Source organism: Pistacia vera, unplaced genomic scaffold, assembly GCF_008641045.1.
Source record: "Pistacia vera cultivar Batoury unplaced genomic scaffold, PisVer_v2 Contig222, whole genome shotgun sequence".
Taxonomy (NCBI): domain Eukaryota; kingdom Viridiplantae; phylum Streptophyta; class Magnoliopsida; order Sapindales; family Anacardiaceae; genus Pistacia; species Pistacia vera.
The window spans coordinates 990,316-1,008,708 of NW_022196027.1; the positions used below are offsets into that span (position 1 = coordinate 990,316).

General features: G+C 36.5%; 2 protein-coding genes across 3 annotated transcripts; one reads left to right on the top strand and one right to left on the bottom strand.

The window, feature by feature from the left end:
* The first annotated feature begins 451 nt into the window (after window positions 1–451).
* LOC116130518 lies at window positions 452–7,121 on the top strand. 2 transcript variants are annotated; one of them, XM_031416252.1, is made up of 6 exons: window positions 452–796; window positions 2,321–2,479; window positions 2,561–2,638; window positions 5,356–5,421; window positions 5,581–5,646; window positions 5,731–7,121. In XM_031416252.1, exons 1-6 carry the CDS (start codon window positions 497–499, stop codon window positions 6,577–6,579), a joined length of 1,518 nt encoding a protein of 505 aa, XP_031272112.1. In that variant the 5' UTR covers window positions 452–496; the 3' UTR covers window positions 6,580–7,121. The 2 variants fall into 2 exon arrangements, with proteins under 2 accessions (XP_031272112.1, XP_031272113.1); XM_031416253.1 differs by having other exon boundaries at window positions 453–796; window positions 2,324–2,479; window positions 5,731–7,120.
* A 314-nt stretch (window positions 7,122–7,435) lies between these two features.
* On the bottom strand, window positions 7,436–10,591 carry LOC116130506 (subtilisin-like protease SBT4.15). Its single transcript, XM_031416241.1, has 10 exons — window positions 10,514–10,591; window positions 10,308–10,396; window positions 10,087–10,184; window positions 9,782–9,928; window positions 9,573–9,678; window positions 8,977–9,490; window positions 8,787–8,887; window positions 8,485–8,706; window positions 8,069–8,391; window positions 7,436–7,983 (listed from the first exon to the last, which is right to left on the bottom strand). Exons 1-10 carry the CDS (start codon window positions 10,589–10,591, stop codon window positions 7,436–7,438), a joined length of 2,226 nt encoding a protein of 741 aa, XP_031272101.1.
* Between the last annotated feature and the right edge of the window lie 7,802 nt (window positions 10,592–18,393).

The window sequence follows — 18,393 nt, forward strand, 5'->3', positions numbered from 1 at the left end:
AATCCAACACTGAAACAGTCAGCCACTTGGAAGGCTATGCAAACTGCTGTAACTATAACGTTTCGTTAAAAACGTTTCATCACCTTCTCCTATATTTAAAACCTTTCACATTCATTTATCGGCTGGTCTTTAAGATTTCCACGCTTAGAAGGAATCGGCATAGCCTTGTTAAGCTGAGAAAAAACCCACAAACACAAAAAGTCCACGTGTTAAGTGTTACGGACACCACGTATACAGTTATGTTCCCCTAGTTGAAACCCCCACCCAACTCCCCATACGCAACACATTCGTGCGTGTCGAAAAGCTTACGTGGCTGTGAACTAGTACGTGGCGTGCAAAGATACATGGGTATGAGTTAGCATAGATGTCTGGTAATGAGTTGGCAAGACACGTGGCAATCAACCACAATCTGTGTGCTAGCTAGCAAAAAACCAGTACTAGTACAAACCTTTGTTTGAAGCAGTAGAGATAAAATTTTTCTGATTTTCTTTTCTTTATGGATTTAGAGAACTGTTCGGTTTCTTGTTCGTTGTCGCCGTCGCCGTCGCCGATTTCCGGGGCGGAGGTTTCCGAGGATCGGATGGTGGATATGGAGCTCGAGGCGGCGGAGGCCTTGGCGGATTTGGCGCATTTAGCGATGAGAGAAAGTGGCGGTGGTGGAACCGCCACGAATTGGGGCTGCAGAGGGAAACGAGTCAGGAAAAGAGTCAAGAGCGAGTCACTATCACCGCCAGGTCCTTCCGGGTTGAATTTGACCCCGATTGACCCGGTTCAACACTGTTCTGATCCGGCTGATGTTAGTTTTTTGGAGTATTATTTATTAATTTTGTTCCTGTTACTTCTTTTTATATATAAACATAACTATATTTTTATATTTGTAGATTTCATTATTATTATTATTATGATTGTTTTCTATTTTGTGACTTCGGTTTTTTGTTTACGGTTTGTGCCGAACTGGTAAGTCGAATTATTGAATTTGCTACAGTGGTTATTCTTTTAGTTTCCTTTTTTCAGGAATTTTTAATTATGTATTATTAATTTATTATGCTTTTTTTTTTTTTAATATAATTTAATAGTGGGAAGTGAAAAGAATGTATTTTTGGTGAATTTTGAAAGGTATGAAAAATTGTATTTCCAATTAGAGTACAATCGACAATTAAATGGATGTGAAGTTTCAATAAATGGAAACAAGTCATGAATATCAGAAAGTATGCTATAACTTGCTTTCAGATATTTTCATTAGTGGTGATTAATGGCTAAAAATATTGCAACATACCTTTTTTTGCAATTATATTTAAACTAATCCCATCCCAATCTGAGGAATTATATTATTTACCTTCAACTGTAGCCGTATATGCCCTAAAATCCGAAGACGTATTTGTAGAGAATAAAATCTCTTTTGGTGTAAATGTGTAAGATTATACCAACTTTAGGGGATGCTTAGAAAAGGAGATTTTTGTCGGTAGCAGTCCTCCCTAGTCGGTTGTACGACCAGGCAATATGTGTTTGTCATGTGTATCCTTATGCTGTTGTGATGTGCTCATGTGATAGGTATGAGATGTTTTTGTGGTGCATAATGTAACTGATACGTATTTGTTGATTTTACAAGTAATGTAGTATGATATTATTCCACTTTCTCTCTTTATCTGATAAAAGACGTAACACATAGTTCCCTTGTGTAGATTCAGGTGGAAGATTAGGTGAAAATATAAATGTTGTAACTTTTTATCAGTGATTCGTTACAATGGAGGTTTCGTGATACATCATGCTAAAGGATACAATTGTTACTTTCGTGTGTAAGAGCACATTAATTTAGAGCTGAAATTGAGTGTAGAGAGAGCATGAACTGCAAATGACATCAAAACTTCATTATATTACTTGATTTGAGCAATCTCTATTGGGAAGACATGACCTAAAGCAAAAGATTTTGGGCTATGGAACTTAGGGCATCCTGGTCCGTAATGTATATTTTCTTTATCTGAATTAAATTAAATATCATGTGTCTGGTGTTTATATATGTTGAACATGATTCTAGATTTGTTCATTTGTTGATGACAAAATATCTATGCTATACTACGTCTTCAGTGATTCATTAAGATAACTTCCAAATTTTCTCCTTTTTTATTTTTTATTTTTACCTAACATTTGTGAAATCATGTTTTAGTTCCCATGGGTCTTCTGTTGAAATCCACAATCGGTAATCCTACTAGAAAAGTGAATTTGGTTAGCCAAACTAGTATATATATGTTGAAATTTTGTGGCGGTCTGTCACCAAGTCGCACTATTCTGTGCAGGACTTGAGCAATATTTTTGTTTATAGCAGGATCAAGCAGAACCGGATCGGGAACGGGATGAAACAACGTGTAGCAATGTAATAATTAAATCAATAAAAGCTGAGCAAGATGCTGAGTCAATTTCTATGTGTGCCACAAGATACACATCAGTGGGTGGTGGCAGGTCAAGACAAAATCTAACTGAGGTACTTGAAGCTTCTAACTTTCTCGGTAGCATTTTTTGTCTGTTAATGCTCTTTAGTTATAATTAAAGCTTTGCCAATCAGGCTGAGAAGGAAGCTAGGAGAATACGTAGAATATTGGCAAACAGAGAATCAGCTAGGCAGACGATTCGTCGCAGACAGGTAAGCCTTTCTTCTCCATGTCAATATTCTTGGTAAATAACCTTTATGTTCACATTTATATATCTGATACAACCTGGTCAGTGAATCTCCTTTATAAATTCATGTCTGTTTTGTTCTCTCTTTCTGTAGTGATTTTGTTGGGTATAATAGATTGAAGAATGTAGAAGAGCAACTTTGTTCACCTAACCTCTTCCCATCCTCTCCCACTGAGCATACCCTGTTTGCACCACTCTTGTTTTAACGGAAGAATACTTTAATTTATTTCTTTTTATAAAAAATTAAGCTTATGTGGCAATATGATAAATGAGCTATGTATATTGTGATGTTAAATGGTTCACTAAACTTATCTTTTAATTCATGACATTATCACGAGCCAGCATTTTCATCCATGAATACAAAGTCAAGTAGGATCTTTGTGAACGGTATGGGCAGCAGATGAGTTAATAAACTGGAGTGACTATGGGCACTCGAATTACTTTTGAAGTAGGCTAGAGTTTCTTTAATATGCATCTTTTATCCAAGTGGATAGTTTCAAACTGTTGTCTGCCAAACAACTCATAGTACTTTCTTATTTAAATTTATACAACCTCAAGAGACCTAATTAGCTGAACTAGCTAGTACTCACATATTGAGGTTTTAAACGACATTGTATTTCTCTACGCTTAGTGTCTTTCTTAGAAGGCAATAGCAAAAAACCTCATAATTTACAATCATTTTATTCAATATCTCTTTTATAGGAAAAATTCTTACATTTAGTTTTGCATGGGAAAAATACCTGTATCCCTACGTTGAAAATTCTTGAAATCAGACAAATGTAACACTTAAATGTGCATGCACTCTATGTACGTGGAATTTGGTCCATGCATGATGAACTTAACATAGATTATTGATTTTGATATTCTAGCTATGTAAAGATGGCATTTTCTTTTTTGAATAACTAGAGATTTTTTGAAATTTAAGATTCTTTCCTTAGCAGCCCCAGTTAATTTCAACATATAGTGTACCTGCTTAGGGAAAATAATTGCACAGACTCTTCACTGGTGAACTTAGTCTTTAGCTGCATTATAGAAGTACTGCATTTATTACTGCATGTTGACAAATCATCACCAACTTTAATATTTGAAGAAAACATTGACACTATGACTTCCAGTTGATGACATGAATTCCCTGCGTTTTTGGATTATATCAATAACATCTCATCAACAAATTCCTCTGCTATTTGGATAACCCTTACTTTTGATTGTAAATGCAGTATTATATTCTTTAATAGAAGCTAAATGTAATCCAAAGATACCTTGTTCCACTAACTTGTTGATCACTTTTGATGGACCGCTGCTTCATACTACAATTTTGTATACTCTTTTTGATAAAATAATTATTTTGCTTCTAAATAATAAAAAAAAAGAAGCTAAACAAAGAAAATCATCTTTATTTTCCATTTATTTTTCTCTCTGGTCACTGCATTTCTTAGTCCCAAACAGACACAGAAACGAAAGGTGAACTAAAAACTTCTATTTTGTTTCTTCTTCACTGATGACTCCGTCACCAGATGTTATTGTATTTCTCATTCTATTGACAACATAGCAAAGAAGTAAAGAACTGGTGTTACAAGCAATGCAACTGCTGTCAAAATCAAAACTTAATGAATGGGAAACCTTTCACTGAATAACTGATAAAGTTGAAACTCTCTGATTTGCTTGAGTTTTGGGTTGAGGCTTACTTATTTGAATGAACTGACACCAAGTTCATTGCTGATGTTATAGTTTTTGATGTGGCCATAGCTGATGACTGTTGTACTTAAATGAACTACACTATTGCAAAGTCTACAACACCATGACCAGCTCCATAGCATATTGTTTGCACTAAAATTATATTCTTAGTGCTGACAACCCAAACTCTGTCTTGCATTCTCATTCTCGACAAAGTTGACAAGTGAAATAGGAGTTTTATGTGCACCTTTAAATAACTTTGGTTTGGTGTTAGATTGTGTATACATTTAAGAAAATAAAATGTCAAGTTAGTAGTGAATTGATGTGGGGTTGTCTTGAGCTTTTGGTTAGGGTTGTCAGTGTGATCCTATATGGGCTTTCTCTACTGTGGTGGAGGTGCAAGTGCTAGTCATGGATTTGGTAACCATAACTGGATTTTTCTTTTGGAATTTATGTGGAGTTGGGTACAGTTGATGTTAAATGGCATGGCAACATGAATCAAAGTTGACTTGAATGAAAGAGATAACTTCCCATTAGTAAACAAAATATCTCTCATTCTTGGATTTCTTTTTGCAATAAAAGAAGACAATGGTCTAAACTAATATGACATCCTAACCGTAGAGATGGGTTGCCTTTGATTTTTCGAAACCACAAGAGGTGTCTTTAATGTTAACCCAAGACTTGGGGGTCCAAAAAATATTTATGTAAATACCATCTTTAGTTTTCTTGTTAAAAGCATTTACCTTCCATATAATTTTAGTTAATATCATGTAGAACCCCGAAGTTTAAAGTTTCATCATAAACCTCTCCTATAGTCAGTTTTATTCATTATCATTTTAACTGGATGGTCTATGTGTAATGTTCAGCAAAACTGCGGGGAGTTTGATGCTAATTATCCTTTAATTTCATCTTGTTTATGTTTTTCACTAAGAAATGCTTAATGATTTTCTTAAGTGTATGGTTTATATCTGGTTCTGATAATGTACATCTTGTTTGCTTTTGGTTCAGGCTCTGTGTGAGGAGTTAACCAGAAAAGCTGCTGATTTGGCAAGGGAGAATGAGAGTTTAAAGAGGGTAGGCAGCATCTGCTGTTAAAAAATTATCAAGGCATTTGACTGATAGTAGTATTAAAAAATATGTACATCCTGGTCAAGTTTGAATTATCTTTTTCATGCTGTCACTAAAACTGCAACATTGACTTATTATACATTTGTTGACATTTCTATTGAGAAGGAAAAGGAGTTAGCTTTTAAAGAATATGAGTCTCTGGAGACTATAAATAAGCATTTGAAGACAATGGTAAGAAGATCTATGCGTCAACTGCTTAGAATTTTTCTTGAAAGTCTTTTGTCACCAATATAACATCCTCTCCATGTTTTGCAGATGGCAAAAGCAGTAAAATCTCAGGTTGATGAATCACCAGGAGAGCTTAAGCCAGCCCATGCTGAGATGACTGTCTCTCCTTCTGCAAACTGTTCGTTGCTCTTGTATAACCACCATCCTTTTTCACCACTTGGCTGGCCTTCTATGATTCAAAATTCACATGCACTGCAATCAGGACATGGGCTGCAGAACCCTGTCATTATTCCGTCGAACCTTCTGACACCAGTTGTTCGTAAGCTTGATTCTCAGGATCAAGAAAACCCTACGAATGTTAATGCAACTGGAACTCCTTTTTATATATTACCATGCCCTTGGTTTGTCCCTCTTCACGATAATGGGAATGGATTCCATGCTCAACCCCCTGATAGCCTGAAAAATGTACAGGATGAAACTTCAAGGCATAATGGATATGATGTTTGTTCATCATCACAAAGTGTCACAAATATGGAGAACTTCTTGTTCCGTGCAAAAGCTAACAATGAGGTTTCTGGTTCAACTGAAGTTAGAACCGCTACTGATCTTAAAAATATGCCAGTTGAGTTTCCTCCAACTGGAGGTGTTCAGCATAGTGGACCTTGCCCAAGAGAAGCAACTTCTACACAAGCACCACTGTGTTCTGTTGGAGGTACGCTTATTGTTAATCATGAGAATGTGCATTGCAATAGTGAAGCTATTTCTATGAAAGCAAATCATATTGCAAATGCTTTGTCGGAGAAGAAACAAGAGGCAGCCAAGCATCCAAGTACGAAAGTAGTGGATGCAGTTGCTGCAGCTGAGGCAAGAAAGAGGAGGAAAGAACTTACAAAACTGAAAAGCCTCCATGGTCGTCAATGTCGATTGCACTGTTGAGCTTATCGGCCAACATTATAGTTGGCACCAGGATTAAAAGGAATTCTGATAAGCTTGACTCTCGTTTTATTCATCTTTAAACATGGAAGTTTTTCCAACAGAACAAAATTTATGACTCTTGGGTGATCGTAACACCATGTTTCAGGTTTGAGGCTCTTTCTATTCTTCTAAATGTTTTTGGAAGGTGGAAAAGGACTGAAATTTTAGGTTTAGGTAGTTTCTTTTAATTTATGTATTAGGAAACACAATCAAGGTCAAGTCGGAATACAGTGATAGCCGAGCATGTAATGTTTTTTTTGAGTAGCCGGCGCTCTGTGTGAAGATGAGTTCCTTAAGTTAACAGATTGGTGCTGCCATTTTGATGTGGTTCGACTGAGGAAGGGGCAGCGAAATAGGAGTTGAGAAATGGCATGGATTTAGCTTATTATGTGTTGTAACTTTATACAAGTATCTATACCCTTTTTCATTTATGTATTTTTTTTGTATCAGGACCCAGAATAAAATTCCGTAACTATAAACTTAGTATCCAAATTTGTATACAATAATATTATAGTTTTAAACATAAATGTTAATAAATCATGCATTATTTATTGTAGTATCAAAGAAGAAGTCCTGAATTTCATTTATAATTTTATCTTTTCATCAAACTGGATGATATGACATTTCCTATAGCTATATCTTCTTTAATTACTAGTATTAGTTAATTAATCTTGTTGGTATAATCTCTTAGTTATATAAATGGGAAGACTTCATTTGATGCATGCTCAAATCTTGGTTTACAAGAAGGACTGGAATTTAGTTGAGATTGAGCAGTAACAATTTGCAATCTTGTAAATAAGCTACTTAAAATCAAAACTTAAGATTGTCCTGGCCTATAAACAAGAATAGGGCTCTTCACACTGTGCTTGGAGTCTCTCCATTCAAGTAAAGCTGATAGGATATGATTTCCCTTTTTCATTACGCCGCCTTTCACCACTACCTTGAAAGACATCGTTTCACGCGGTTTACTAAATATCAGAGTATTTGGAACAACTCTAATTGAAAGACCCTTTGCCGATGTAATAATTGCCTTGTACACTGACTTTCCATATCCCACATGTGTCACAGTCCTGTAAAACACGGCTGAAATACTGGAATTCTTGTTCTTCACCTGTGTGTGCATTGATGGATAATTAAGACCATCTGTCCCTTGGGCAGGTTTAAAACTAGAGCAGTTGAACCTTTTCTTGCCTCCCAATAGTAGACCAATGGATGTGCTGTTATAACCTTCCTTGCAGAAGAAACGTACATAGTCATTCAAGGAAATATCATAGATGAGACCCGGGTGCCTCGCCCGTAATGGATTAATTTGGCCTGATCCAGAGCCTAGTTCTGCATCTTCTGCTTTGATTTCCATAGGCGTGGCTACAATCACAGATTAATTTTTTTTTATTAAAGTTATATATGTGAGATTTGATAGAGTTATAATCTGTGGTTTAGGAAGCGTTACCAGTGGTCATGAGGGCGGATTTGATGGCGGCGGGCGACCAGTCCGGGTGGAAAGATTTGACATAGCCAGAAGCTGCTGCAGCATGAGGGCAAGCCATTGATGTGCCTGATAGTATGTTAAATGGTGCAACTCGTTTGTCCATTGGCTGTCCTGTTATCGATACCAGTTGTGAATATGCAGCTAATATGTCTATTCCTGGTGCTGAAATATCTGGTTTCAGGATGTTAAGGCTGATGACTTGAGGTCCTCTGGCTGAGAATGAAGCGACGAAGGGGGCAGCCATCTTAACTGCCCTTGTCTTGTATATAACAGCTTGAGGGTTCCTGTATTCAATTCAATCCAAAACATCATATCTAACACTGATTATTAATGATGCGCAAAAATTACAATACTGAATATATAATCAAGTTTAGTACTTGGTAGAGTTGATGTAATGGTCTATCTTGGAGCCATCTTTGGCGCCGATGAAAGCGCCCGGTATAAGAGTGGTGAAGGCTGTGTCTGTGGGTTCATCAAGGGTCACGATTGTTCCTGCACCACCTAATTCTTTGATAGTATAGTCTTGGCTACCGGAACCAAGGCAGTACACAATCTTTCCCTTCACTTTATTCATGCTTAGAGTTGCATAATCGCATGCACTGTTAAACAAATGGTGTTAAGAGTGTTTTGAACTTTGCCTGAAATTGCAAATAATGCTTGAATTAATTCGCTTACAAACCTAGCATTTCCATAGCCCTGACCACTACCATTGGCTGCAAGAGCTCCACTAGTAAGAGGGTACAGTATTTTTTTTGGTGAAAATGTGTTAATTGAGATCCCCTATTGTATCACCCAAAGATATATAAGTTCACTAAGTTAATAATAATAAAATACCCACAAAAATAAATGTGTCAAATTAATGAACTTACAGAAGTTTCCATTCCATTGCCAAGTTTAACTCCTGTCACTAAGTGCCTATCAATGCTGCTAGCAGCCACAGTCAAAATCCATGGTGCAACATTTTGAACTGTTCCTGGATGAGGCCCCTGATTCCCAGCTGAACAAGAGGTAAGAATTCCCTTTTTCATGGCATGAAAAGATCCAATTGCAATGGGATCATCGAAAAAACTCCTCGACGGTCCACCGATTGAAACCGATATCAAGTCCACACCATCTAGAATGGCATCATCAAAAGCGGCTAGTAAGTCCATATCATTGCAGCCATCCTCCCAACATACTTTGTACATCGCGACTCGAGCTGATGGGAGGCCGCCGCGAGCAGTGCCTTGGGCGATGCCATACAAACTAGCACCCTTGACTGGTGCACCTGAAGCTGTGGAGGAAGTGTGAGTGCCATGTCCATCAGTATCAACTGGACTTGGCTCGTCCATTCTAGGATCAATCTCTTTCTCTAAATGGTAGTATCTTGCACCAACGACTTTGCTGAAACGGTTAATAGTATTTTTCAGTTTTTGATAAATAAAATGTGATTATATTTTTAAGAAAGAATAACAATGCAGTCTACTTGTTGCAGCCAGTGAAATTGGCGCCCGTAAAACATTTGCCCTTCCATTTTGCAGGAGGAGGTCCGTAGCCTTTATCATTAAAACTTGGAGATTTTACCCAAATTCCTAGAAAAAAAAAAAAAATAAATAAAAAAATTGAAAAATAATTCAGAAAATGCTTTATTTAAATAAAATTCTCGTATGTGTATCAAATGAGCAACTAGCATACCTGTATCTAAAACACCAACAATGATATTACTCTCTTTTTTGGAGTTCTTTTGCTGTAATGTTTCAGAAAGTCCCAGGAAATCCCATGTTCTAGTAGTGTGAAGTTTACGCCTAGTGTTTGGAAACACAGATACAACACCCTCTTCCTCTGCATAACAACTTATAGTTTAAAGATCAAGCTCTGACAAAATTTAATATATATGTATGTATGTGTTGCTCACAGAGTTATATGATTTTCTTTTAATCGGAGTTCTCCATGGTTCATTATGCCATGTGTCTGTAGAAAATTTTAATCAATAAGTATACCTGATAATCTCTTCGCTTCATGCGGCAATAGCCTGGCGACAAATCCACTGAAGCTCTTCTTATAACTGTGTACTTTGGATTCTTTGGCTAATTTCGCGCTGAAAAATTGTTGAGAGATGTAATATGTTTCATTATAAACCAGTGGGTTATGGTTCATGACTGTTATGATCTGAATAGAAGTAATTAAAGTTGATTGGAAAAGAAAGAAGATGATGAATTACTCTCCAATTGCTGTCCTTAGCAGATTCTGATGCTCATTTACCGCTGAAATTCCAGCTGCTGGCACGTCTCCCATGTAAACAATGTATGGCTGTTGTTGTTATTTAATTACATATTAGTTTCATGAAAATAAAATTGATTGGAATATTCATGGCATACAAATGAATAATAATTTTATGAAATGCATGCATGAGACTCATCGATGTACCTTTCTTTCATTTTGAGTCTCAGTCGATGCATTAATCAATAGATTGAAGATAAATAAAGCTACTAGATTCAGTTTCATCTTTCTACTGGAATTAAGGTTTAATCTTTTGGTATAAATAAAAGGAGAGTTGAAGATAGTAACAGTTAATTATGCGTTAATTAATTTGACCGAGGAGCAATAGAGGAAATGAAGCAACACTGTAATTAATTACTTGGTCAGATTAAGACTCAGACTTGGGTGGCTTGATTTTTGGATCCCACTCTCACACTAGATTTATTCCTAGCATGCTTTAAGTTAGGAAACAAAATAGCAGATTTGTTCATCATTAATTTGTATAATTTCTTAACCTCTCAATAAAATAATATATATATGTTTGTTCATCAATTCCTGCAAGTTGATATTTTACCACAATTGTTTAATTTATTGTTTTTTTTAGAGTGCAAATTAAAATTTAATCTCTTCTAAAAAAAATATTTATCCAACTCTTTTACATTTTTACCTCTTCACTCTAATAGTTATAAAAAATCAAGCTAGAAAGGTCCCAAAAGTTGGCCACCCCATATTTCAAGTCTGATAATGAAGTATAATAATTAATGTCTTGTACTTATTATGGTAAATTTCAATTAGTAAAGAAATGTTTAAAAAAAAAAAATTAGGAAAGAAATAGATATGGAAATTTAAATACAAGAACTAAACAAAACTAGAATTTCTAAATGTTATTGATGTATGACTAATATATATATATGAAGCATTGAATGGCCTAAGAGAGGGTGAATTAGGCTTTTTAATCTCCTAAGATCACTTTTTAGGTATATGAGCAAATTCAAACAATTTGTGACTTATGGTCTCTACTAGTGTACTTTATAAATGTGAACAATTATATATAAGGAATCAAATATACACAAATATAAAGTAAATTGCACAAAGTAAAGAGATAAGGGAAAATAAAAGCAAACACAAACGATATATTCTGGCTCGGCCCCAACCCGACTTACATCCACTCCTCCAAGCTTTCCCTCTTTGAGTATTCCACTATCTCCTTTGGTTGATCACCCAACCAAGCAAATCGAATACAAACTTACGTCCACTCCTCCAAGCTTTCCCTCTTGGAGTATTCCACTATCACCCAACCAAGCAAATCGAATACAAATAGCTTTCATACAGGTGCTATTAAACCTTTACCCACAATTGCTTCACAATGTATAAGAAAAGCCTCTCACACACACTAGGGACGAGATTGGGGTGGACGGGAGATGTGGGTGTCAAGGAGAGTCAGTTGACCCTACTTAAGTTTTAAATTTTTTTAACAAGTTTTACATTTATGCTTATTTGTTTGGCATGTTTATGTCCAAATGAATCATTTGTTGCTTTTGATAAACAAAAATTGATGTGCCAGCTTGCTGAACTTTATTTAGAAGATTTTTCTAATTTAGAACTTATGGCACTTGATTCTCAACTTGATGTTTACATTTTGGATATGCACTCTAATGTCAAATAATGGGATTGAAAGGTTGTTATGCTAAAATTGATCTCAAACTAATCGATTCTACCAACAACCACAACAACACACACATACACGAAATAAAATAGCAAAGAAGCAAGAACACCAAGGTTTTACTGTGGTTCACTTATTCCAATGGAATAAGCTACATCCACGTTAAGCTCTAAGAAATTTGGGGCTTACTGCACTATAAAGATCAAGAATATACAAGATTACAAGATAGTTCATCCAATTCCCAAATCACTCACTCACAATAATCCCTCAAATCAGACGATAATCCTTAATCCTAGAGAGAACCTTAATCTAGCCTCTCTGCCTTGAAGAAACCTGTCACGGCTGGGGGCTATCCTCTATCTTGCTACCTTCGGGCTCAAGGGCTTTCCCTGTGCCGGACATGTCTGATAAGAGTGTAATTTATATATTTTTATTCCTTCCATATTATTATTTTTTGTTATGTTTTATGCCTAGTTGAGTTGATTAGAGTTTATTTTGTAAGTTTGGAATATTTGGATAGACTTTATGCAATAATTGAGAAAAGATTAGGAAATTCCAGATTTTTTGTTATTCTGACCAGTGCTGCGTTTTTCAGATTTTTCATGGAGTCAGATTTCTCGTTTGCAAAGTTTCCTCAGAAAAAGTAAAGTAGATGAATCAAGCCTTCTAGGAAGGTACTATGGGAGAGAATTCGAGTTCGTTTGGGCCCTCATTAGTTGTTGCAAAACCGGACCTGGAATCCTATTCGCGGAAGGATTTCCTGGCTGAGTATTGAGTCTTTGAATGGGTCTAACTAGAGCTTCAAATATCGAAAGCAGGTGATTCAAAAGCCCAAATTCATCTACACATCCAGGAATACAACTTTTATGAAGTGACCAAGCCTAGAAAAGTTCTTTTACATTGTGAGAATCCTGGTGCAAGCTGGATTACGAATTTTGTTTTCCATATCTGATAAGGAATTGACAGTTTTGGAAGTCTATCGTTTAGGAAAGGTCTAGGAAAGTAATTTCCATTTTTCCTGGGGTAGAATTGAGGAAAAACACGTTATTTATTTATGAGTTGTTAGGTTAAACAGAGGGGAGAGAACGACAGTGGATGCTTTTTTTTGTTTTTTACTTTCTACGTAAATATGGGCGACTCATCTTTCTTCTTTAGTTCAAGGGGATTTTGAAGCCCGAATTCATGTCATTGGTATAACTTAACTTCAGTAACATTGTTCTTAATCTCGTTCTTATTGGAATTGTTTATGTTATTATGTTTTAATTGTTTATGATTTTTGTTTGGGTGATTTAGAGTTTGGGTGATTTAGTAATGGCCTGCTAAATTGTTTAATCGAAATTTTATCTGTTAGAATTAGGAATTGTGATACGTAATTGTCCTCTTTCTATTCAATGAGTAACACATGATGATAGATGATTACAAACAAGTTCTTAATCTGTCACCTTGAATAACATAACCTAAGTTTAATAATCCGATCTTGTGTGATTGTTGCTTGGATTGATCTATTTTCCTAATGCTTAAGGCTGCCATTGAATTAAACTTAGAGAGCTTATTCTAGGTTGTTCAAGGGTTAGGATCTAATTGAAGAGCTTATTTCAATAGTGACAATTAAGGGAAAATTCGGGTAACAGAGCTTGTTGTTTCCTAGGGTCAATAATTCCATAATAACGAGATAGAATAATGTTACGGTTAGTTCATGTCTAATGCATGTTTAGGTGGATCTTGGACCGAGAACTGGTTGTTTTTAATATGATATTTTCTACCATTGGAGATTTATTCGTTTCACTTTAGATTGCATTGTCTACAATCCCTTTCATGATTCTGTTGTCATGTTTACTGTTTAGGATTTTATTTTATTTTATTTTTCTGTTGTTTTCGTTATGGTTATTGGTCATAATACAGGATTTAATCGAAGCATTCCTTGTGGGATCGACCCTTGCTCACCCTATATGCAATTTAGTAGTTACGTTAGTAAGGTTATTAATTTGGAGCATTTGGCACACTACCAATGTCCAAGGTATTGTCCGCTATGGGTCCTTCTGGCCACGCCTCCTTCGGACCCTCACTGCTTTGTTTCGCTTTGTGTTCTTTTTTCCACCTTACAACCACCTCCCCTATGACTTGAATCCTGGACTTATACCTTGGCCAAGTAACATGAGCCTTTTTATTGTCATGACCGGGGGCTATCCTCTATCTTGCCACCTTCAGGCTCAAGGGCTTTCCTCGCACGTCCAAGGTATTGTTCGCATTAGGTCCTTCTAGCCATGCCTCCTTTGGACCCTCACGGATTTGTTTCACTTCGTGGTCTTTTTTCCACCTTGCGAACGCCTCCCTCATGACTTGAACCTTGGACTTATACTTGGGCCAAGTAACATGAGTACCATTTCGTGAGGGTCTAAAGGAGGCGTGGCTAGAAGGACCCAAAGCGGACAATACCTTAGACGTGTCCGACGCGGGGGGAAAGCCATTGAGCCCGAATGTGGCAAGATAAAGGATAGTCCCCTGTCGTGACAAAACCCTATTCTTCTACCCACAATTACAAAGGTTGTGACCTGATTACAAGATTTGAGAATACCCAAAGAATAAACCCTACCAGAGCAATTTGATCGCAAAAGAGGAATAAATGAATTGTGCAATCTGTAAACTTGTCTTGTTTTATAGGTTGACTTGTTGGATTGATGAGAGTCATCGAATTAGACTAATAGGCAATGGCTGAAATCAACACTTGTATGTCTTCAAAATGGCAGCGTATAGGCAGATTGAAATGACACCAATTTAAAGGTTCACTTAACAATCTCCACCTTGAAGCTTTAAACACCATAAATTCCAAAAACTCACTAGTGCAGCTTACCCACAAATAACTCTTCACAACTTTGTTACTGATGTTCACTTGACATGTAGCAGGTTCAAACAGTGCTTGAACTTGGTAGGGGTGACTACCTTCATCCCCATATCCGTAGGGTTGTCCTCTGTTGCCACCTTTTTCAGATTGACTACACCTTTGTCCACTAGGTCTCTCACAAAATGATACCTTACGTCTACATGCTTGGTCCTTTTGTGGTAGACTGGATTCTTGCTCAAATGTATGGCACTCTAGCTGTTTGAATAGACAGTAACTGCCCTATCAAGCAGCTCCACTTCTGACAAGAGTCCTTGAAGCCATAATGCTTCCTTGAAAATGTCTGCCATAGCAATATATTCTGCCTCAGTTGAGGATAGAGCAACTATTGGTTGGAGTTGGGATTTCTAGCTCACGCAATTTCCTCCCACAGTAAAGATGTAAGCTATGGTTGACTTCCTTGTATCTTTGTCACCTGCAAAATCAGAATCTACAAAGGCTACAAGATCAAGTGAGTCACATCTTTTACAATATTCCAGGCCAACATGTAAAGATCTATTAATGTATCTAAGCAACCATTTAGAGCAAACCAGTGTTCAAAACCAGGGTTTGACATGAACCTACTTAAAAGAGAAATAGTAAAAGAAAGGCCAAGTCTGGTGCTTATCATAGTATGCATGACTGACCCAATTGCATTTGCATAAGGGACATTCTCCATTTTTATTAAATCAACATTAGACTTTGGGCATTGAGACTTGCTTAACATGAAATGTCTAGCTAAGGGCACTGTCACTAATTTTGATCAAGCAATGCCAAACTTAGAAACTAATTTCTACAAATAAGAACTCTGATGAATTTTCAATTCATGATTATTTCTGTTTCTATCTATGACCATACCTAGAATTCTCTTAGCACAACCTAAATCTTTCATGTCAAACTCAGAGTTTAGTTTTTTCTTTAACTCTTCTATTCTGGACTTGGATTTACTGATTAAAAGCATGTCATCAGCATATAGCAAGAGATACAAAGGCATATCATCATTTAGGACATAATAGAAAGAACTATCATATTTGCTCTCCTACTAAAACCAATGCTAAGAATAAATGCATCAAAACGTTTGTATCGTTACCTAGGAGACTGTTTCAGCCCATACAAGGACTTATGCAGCAAACACACATGGTTATGAAGGTTTCTATCTACAAAACTAGTAGGCTGTCTCATGTAAATTCTCTCTTCTAGGTTGCCATGCAAAAATACAGTCTTAACATCATGTTGTTCTAGTTCTAAGTCCTGATGTGCAACTATAGCTAACACGAGTCCAATGGTTTTGTACTTGACAACAGGTGAAAATATCTCATTAAAATCTATTCCCTCCCTTTGTGTGTAGCCTTTGGCTACCAACCTAGTTTTATACCTAGGACGGTCAGAAGCATTCATACATTCTTTGAGCTTGAATAACCACCTGCAATCAATCAATTTTTGGTCTTTGGGATTTGGAACTGAAGACCAGGTTCCATTTATCTTTAAGGACAACATCTCTTCTTCCATTACAACCTGCCATTTATCTCTATCTTTGGATCAACTGCTTCTTCATAGCAGTCTGGTTCTATCCTTTGCACTTATGCCCTAACCACTAAGGCTGTGTAGATTAGGTTAGCGTATGAGTATCTCGTTGGTGGCCTGATTTCTCTTCTGCTTCTGTCTCTAGCCAACTAGTATTGTGCTAAGGAGTCAGGTTGGGGTAAATCATATTCTACAAAAGGTTCCTCTTCCAAGTCAAGGTCTAAATATGCTACATCAGTTCTAATGTCTGGCTATTCCAAGTAAGGTTGTTCCAAGTCAGGTTGGGCATTACAGGCTCCACCTGAATTTGAACTTTCTCAAGTTGATCTTAACTCATAGAGTCACTGTTGGATGTACCTGCATCATGGTTAACAGTTTTGCAAGGAAACACATTTTCATTGAATATCACATCCCTATTGATTATGATTTTAACCCCTGGAGCACTTCTTCCCAAAGTCTATACCCTTTGGTTCCCTCTTGATAGCCTAAGAAAACACACATAAGGGACCTTGGTACTAACTTCCCTTCACTGATGTGGACATATGCTGCACATCCAAAGGCCCTTAAATGGCCTAAGTTTGGTTTCTTATTTGTCCATTTTTCTTCAGGCCACATAAAGTCAATTACACTTGAGGGGCTTCTATTAACTAGGTAGACAACAGTATTTAGAGCTCCCCCTCAAAAGGTTTAAGGTAGGTTGGATGTAAAGAGCAAGCACCTAACCTTCTTTAGAACAAACAGGGCCTATTTGGTAAGGACTTTATTGAACACCTTAATTTCTATGAAACATGTATAATGGGCAAGTAACATAGGTTGAGTTTTCAAAAGGGAACTCACCTGGCTGCAAACTATTTGGAATACTTGCATGCAAACTTGTGGGGGCCTGAGAGAGTTAAAACACATGGGGGTAGTTGTTATTTTCTGTCTATAGTAGATGACTACAGTAGAAAAGTCGGGTATTTTTACTTAAAACCAAACTGACAAAAATGTCAAAACTCTTAGGACTGATAATGGATTAGAGTTCTTCAACCTAGAATTTGACATTACTGTAGTGAACAGGGTATCCTAAGACATAGAACTATTAGGAAAACCCCTTAGCAGAATGGAGTTGTTGAGAGAATAAATAGGACCCTACTAAAGATATAAATCCCATTTCTTTTTACCCCCTTAAGAAGTATATTGTTGTTTTTATAGACATTAAGACACCCATTTTTAGCTTTGTAATAGCACCCAGATTCATCTAAGGTCCCTAAGGAAATCAGATTTCTTTTTAATTCTATGATGTATCTCACCTTAGTCAATTTAACAATTTTTTCTAGTATCTAATCTTAGGGTTAAGCTGCCAATTCCCTGGACTTTACACCCATTATTATTACCCATATAGACTGTTTCTAGTCTATTATCCTCAAAATCCTAAAACCATTCTTTGTTAGGGCTCATGTGAAATGAGCACCCTGAATCCATTACCCATTCATTCACATTATCAAATTTAGACAATGTTAGGACTTTAGATTCTTCAATGTTAGACTTAGAGTTTTCTAGGTTACTCTTAGTATTACCCTGCTTTTGTTTCTTAAGCCAAGCAAAACAATTCTTTTTTAAATGACTAGTTTTATTACAGAAGAGACACTTCCTAGTTTCTCCCTTAATCTTACATTTGTTCTTTCCTCTCTTCTTATTTCAATACTGCCTAGCTGACTTGATTCTCCTTTCCCCTTAATAAACAAGTTATTACCACTTCTCCTCTATACTTTAAGCTCTAGTTCCCTAGCTTTTAATCCTGAGACTATTAAATCTAGGCTTGGAACAATACTGGTGTATTGAAGGGCATTCTTTACAACATGGTACTCTTTAGTTATGGAGTTTAGCAAAATCATGGCTAAACTGGAGTCCCCAAGTTCTTGATCTGTACCCTTCACCACTTGGGTCATTTTCAAGAACTCATCAATAGTCCTAGAGCTATCCATTTTATATGAAAATAAA

Bases quoted from the DNA above. Each gene is read 5' to 3' on its own strand.
- LOC116130518 (XM_031416252.1), top strand. From the start codon at position 497: ATGGATTTAGAGAACTGTTCGGTTTCTTGTTCGTTGTCGCCGTCGCCG. The intron at 797-2,320 runs GTTAGTTTTTTG...TTTTGTTTATAG, and splicing joins ACTGTTCTGATCCGGCTGAT to CAGGATCAAGCAGAACCGGA. The intron at 2,480-2,560 runs GTACTTGAAGCT...TTTGCCAATCAG, and splicing joins CAAGACAAAATCTAACTGAG to GCTGAGAAGGAAGCTAGGAG.
- LOC116130506 (XM_031416241.1), bottom strand. From the start codon at position 10,591: ATGAAACTGAATCTAGTAGCTTTATTTATCTTCAATCTATTGATTAAT. The intron at 10,185-10,307 runs GTAATTCATCAT...ACAATTTTTCAG, and splicing joins CTAAGGACAGCAATTGGAGA to CGCGAAATTAGCCAAAGAAT. The intron at 8,888-8,976 runs GTAAGTTCATTA...GTGATACAATAG, and splicing joins GCAATGGAATGGAAACTTCT to GGGATCTCAATTAACACATT.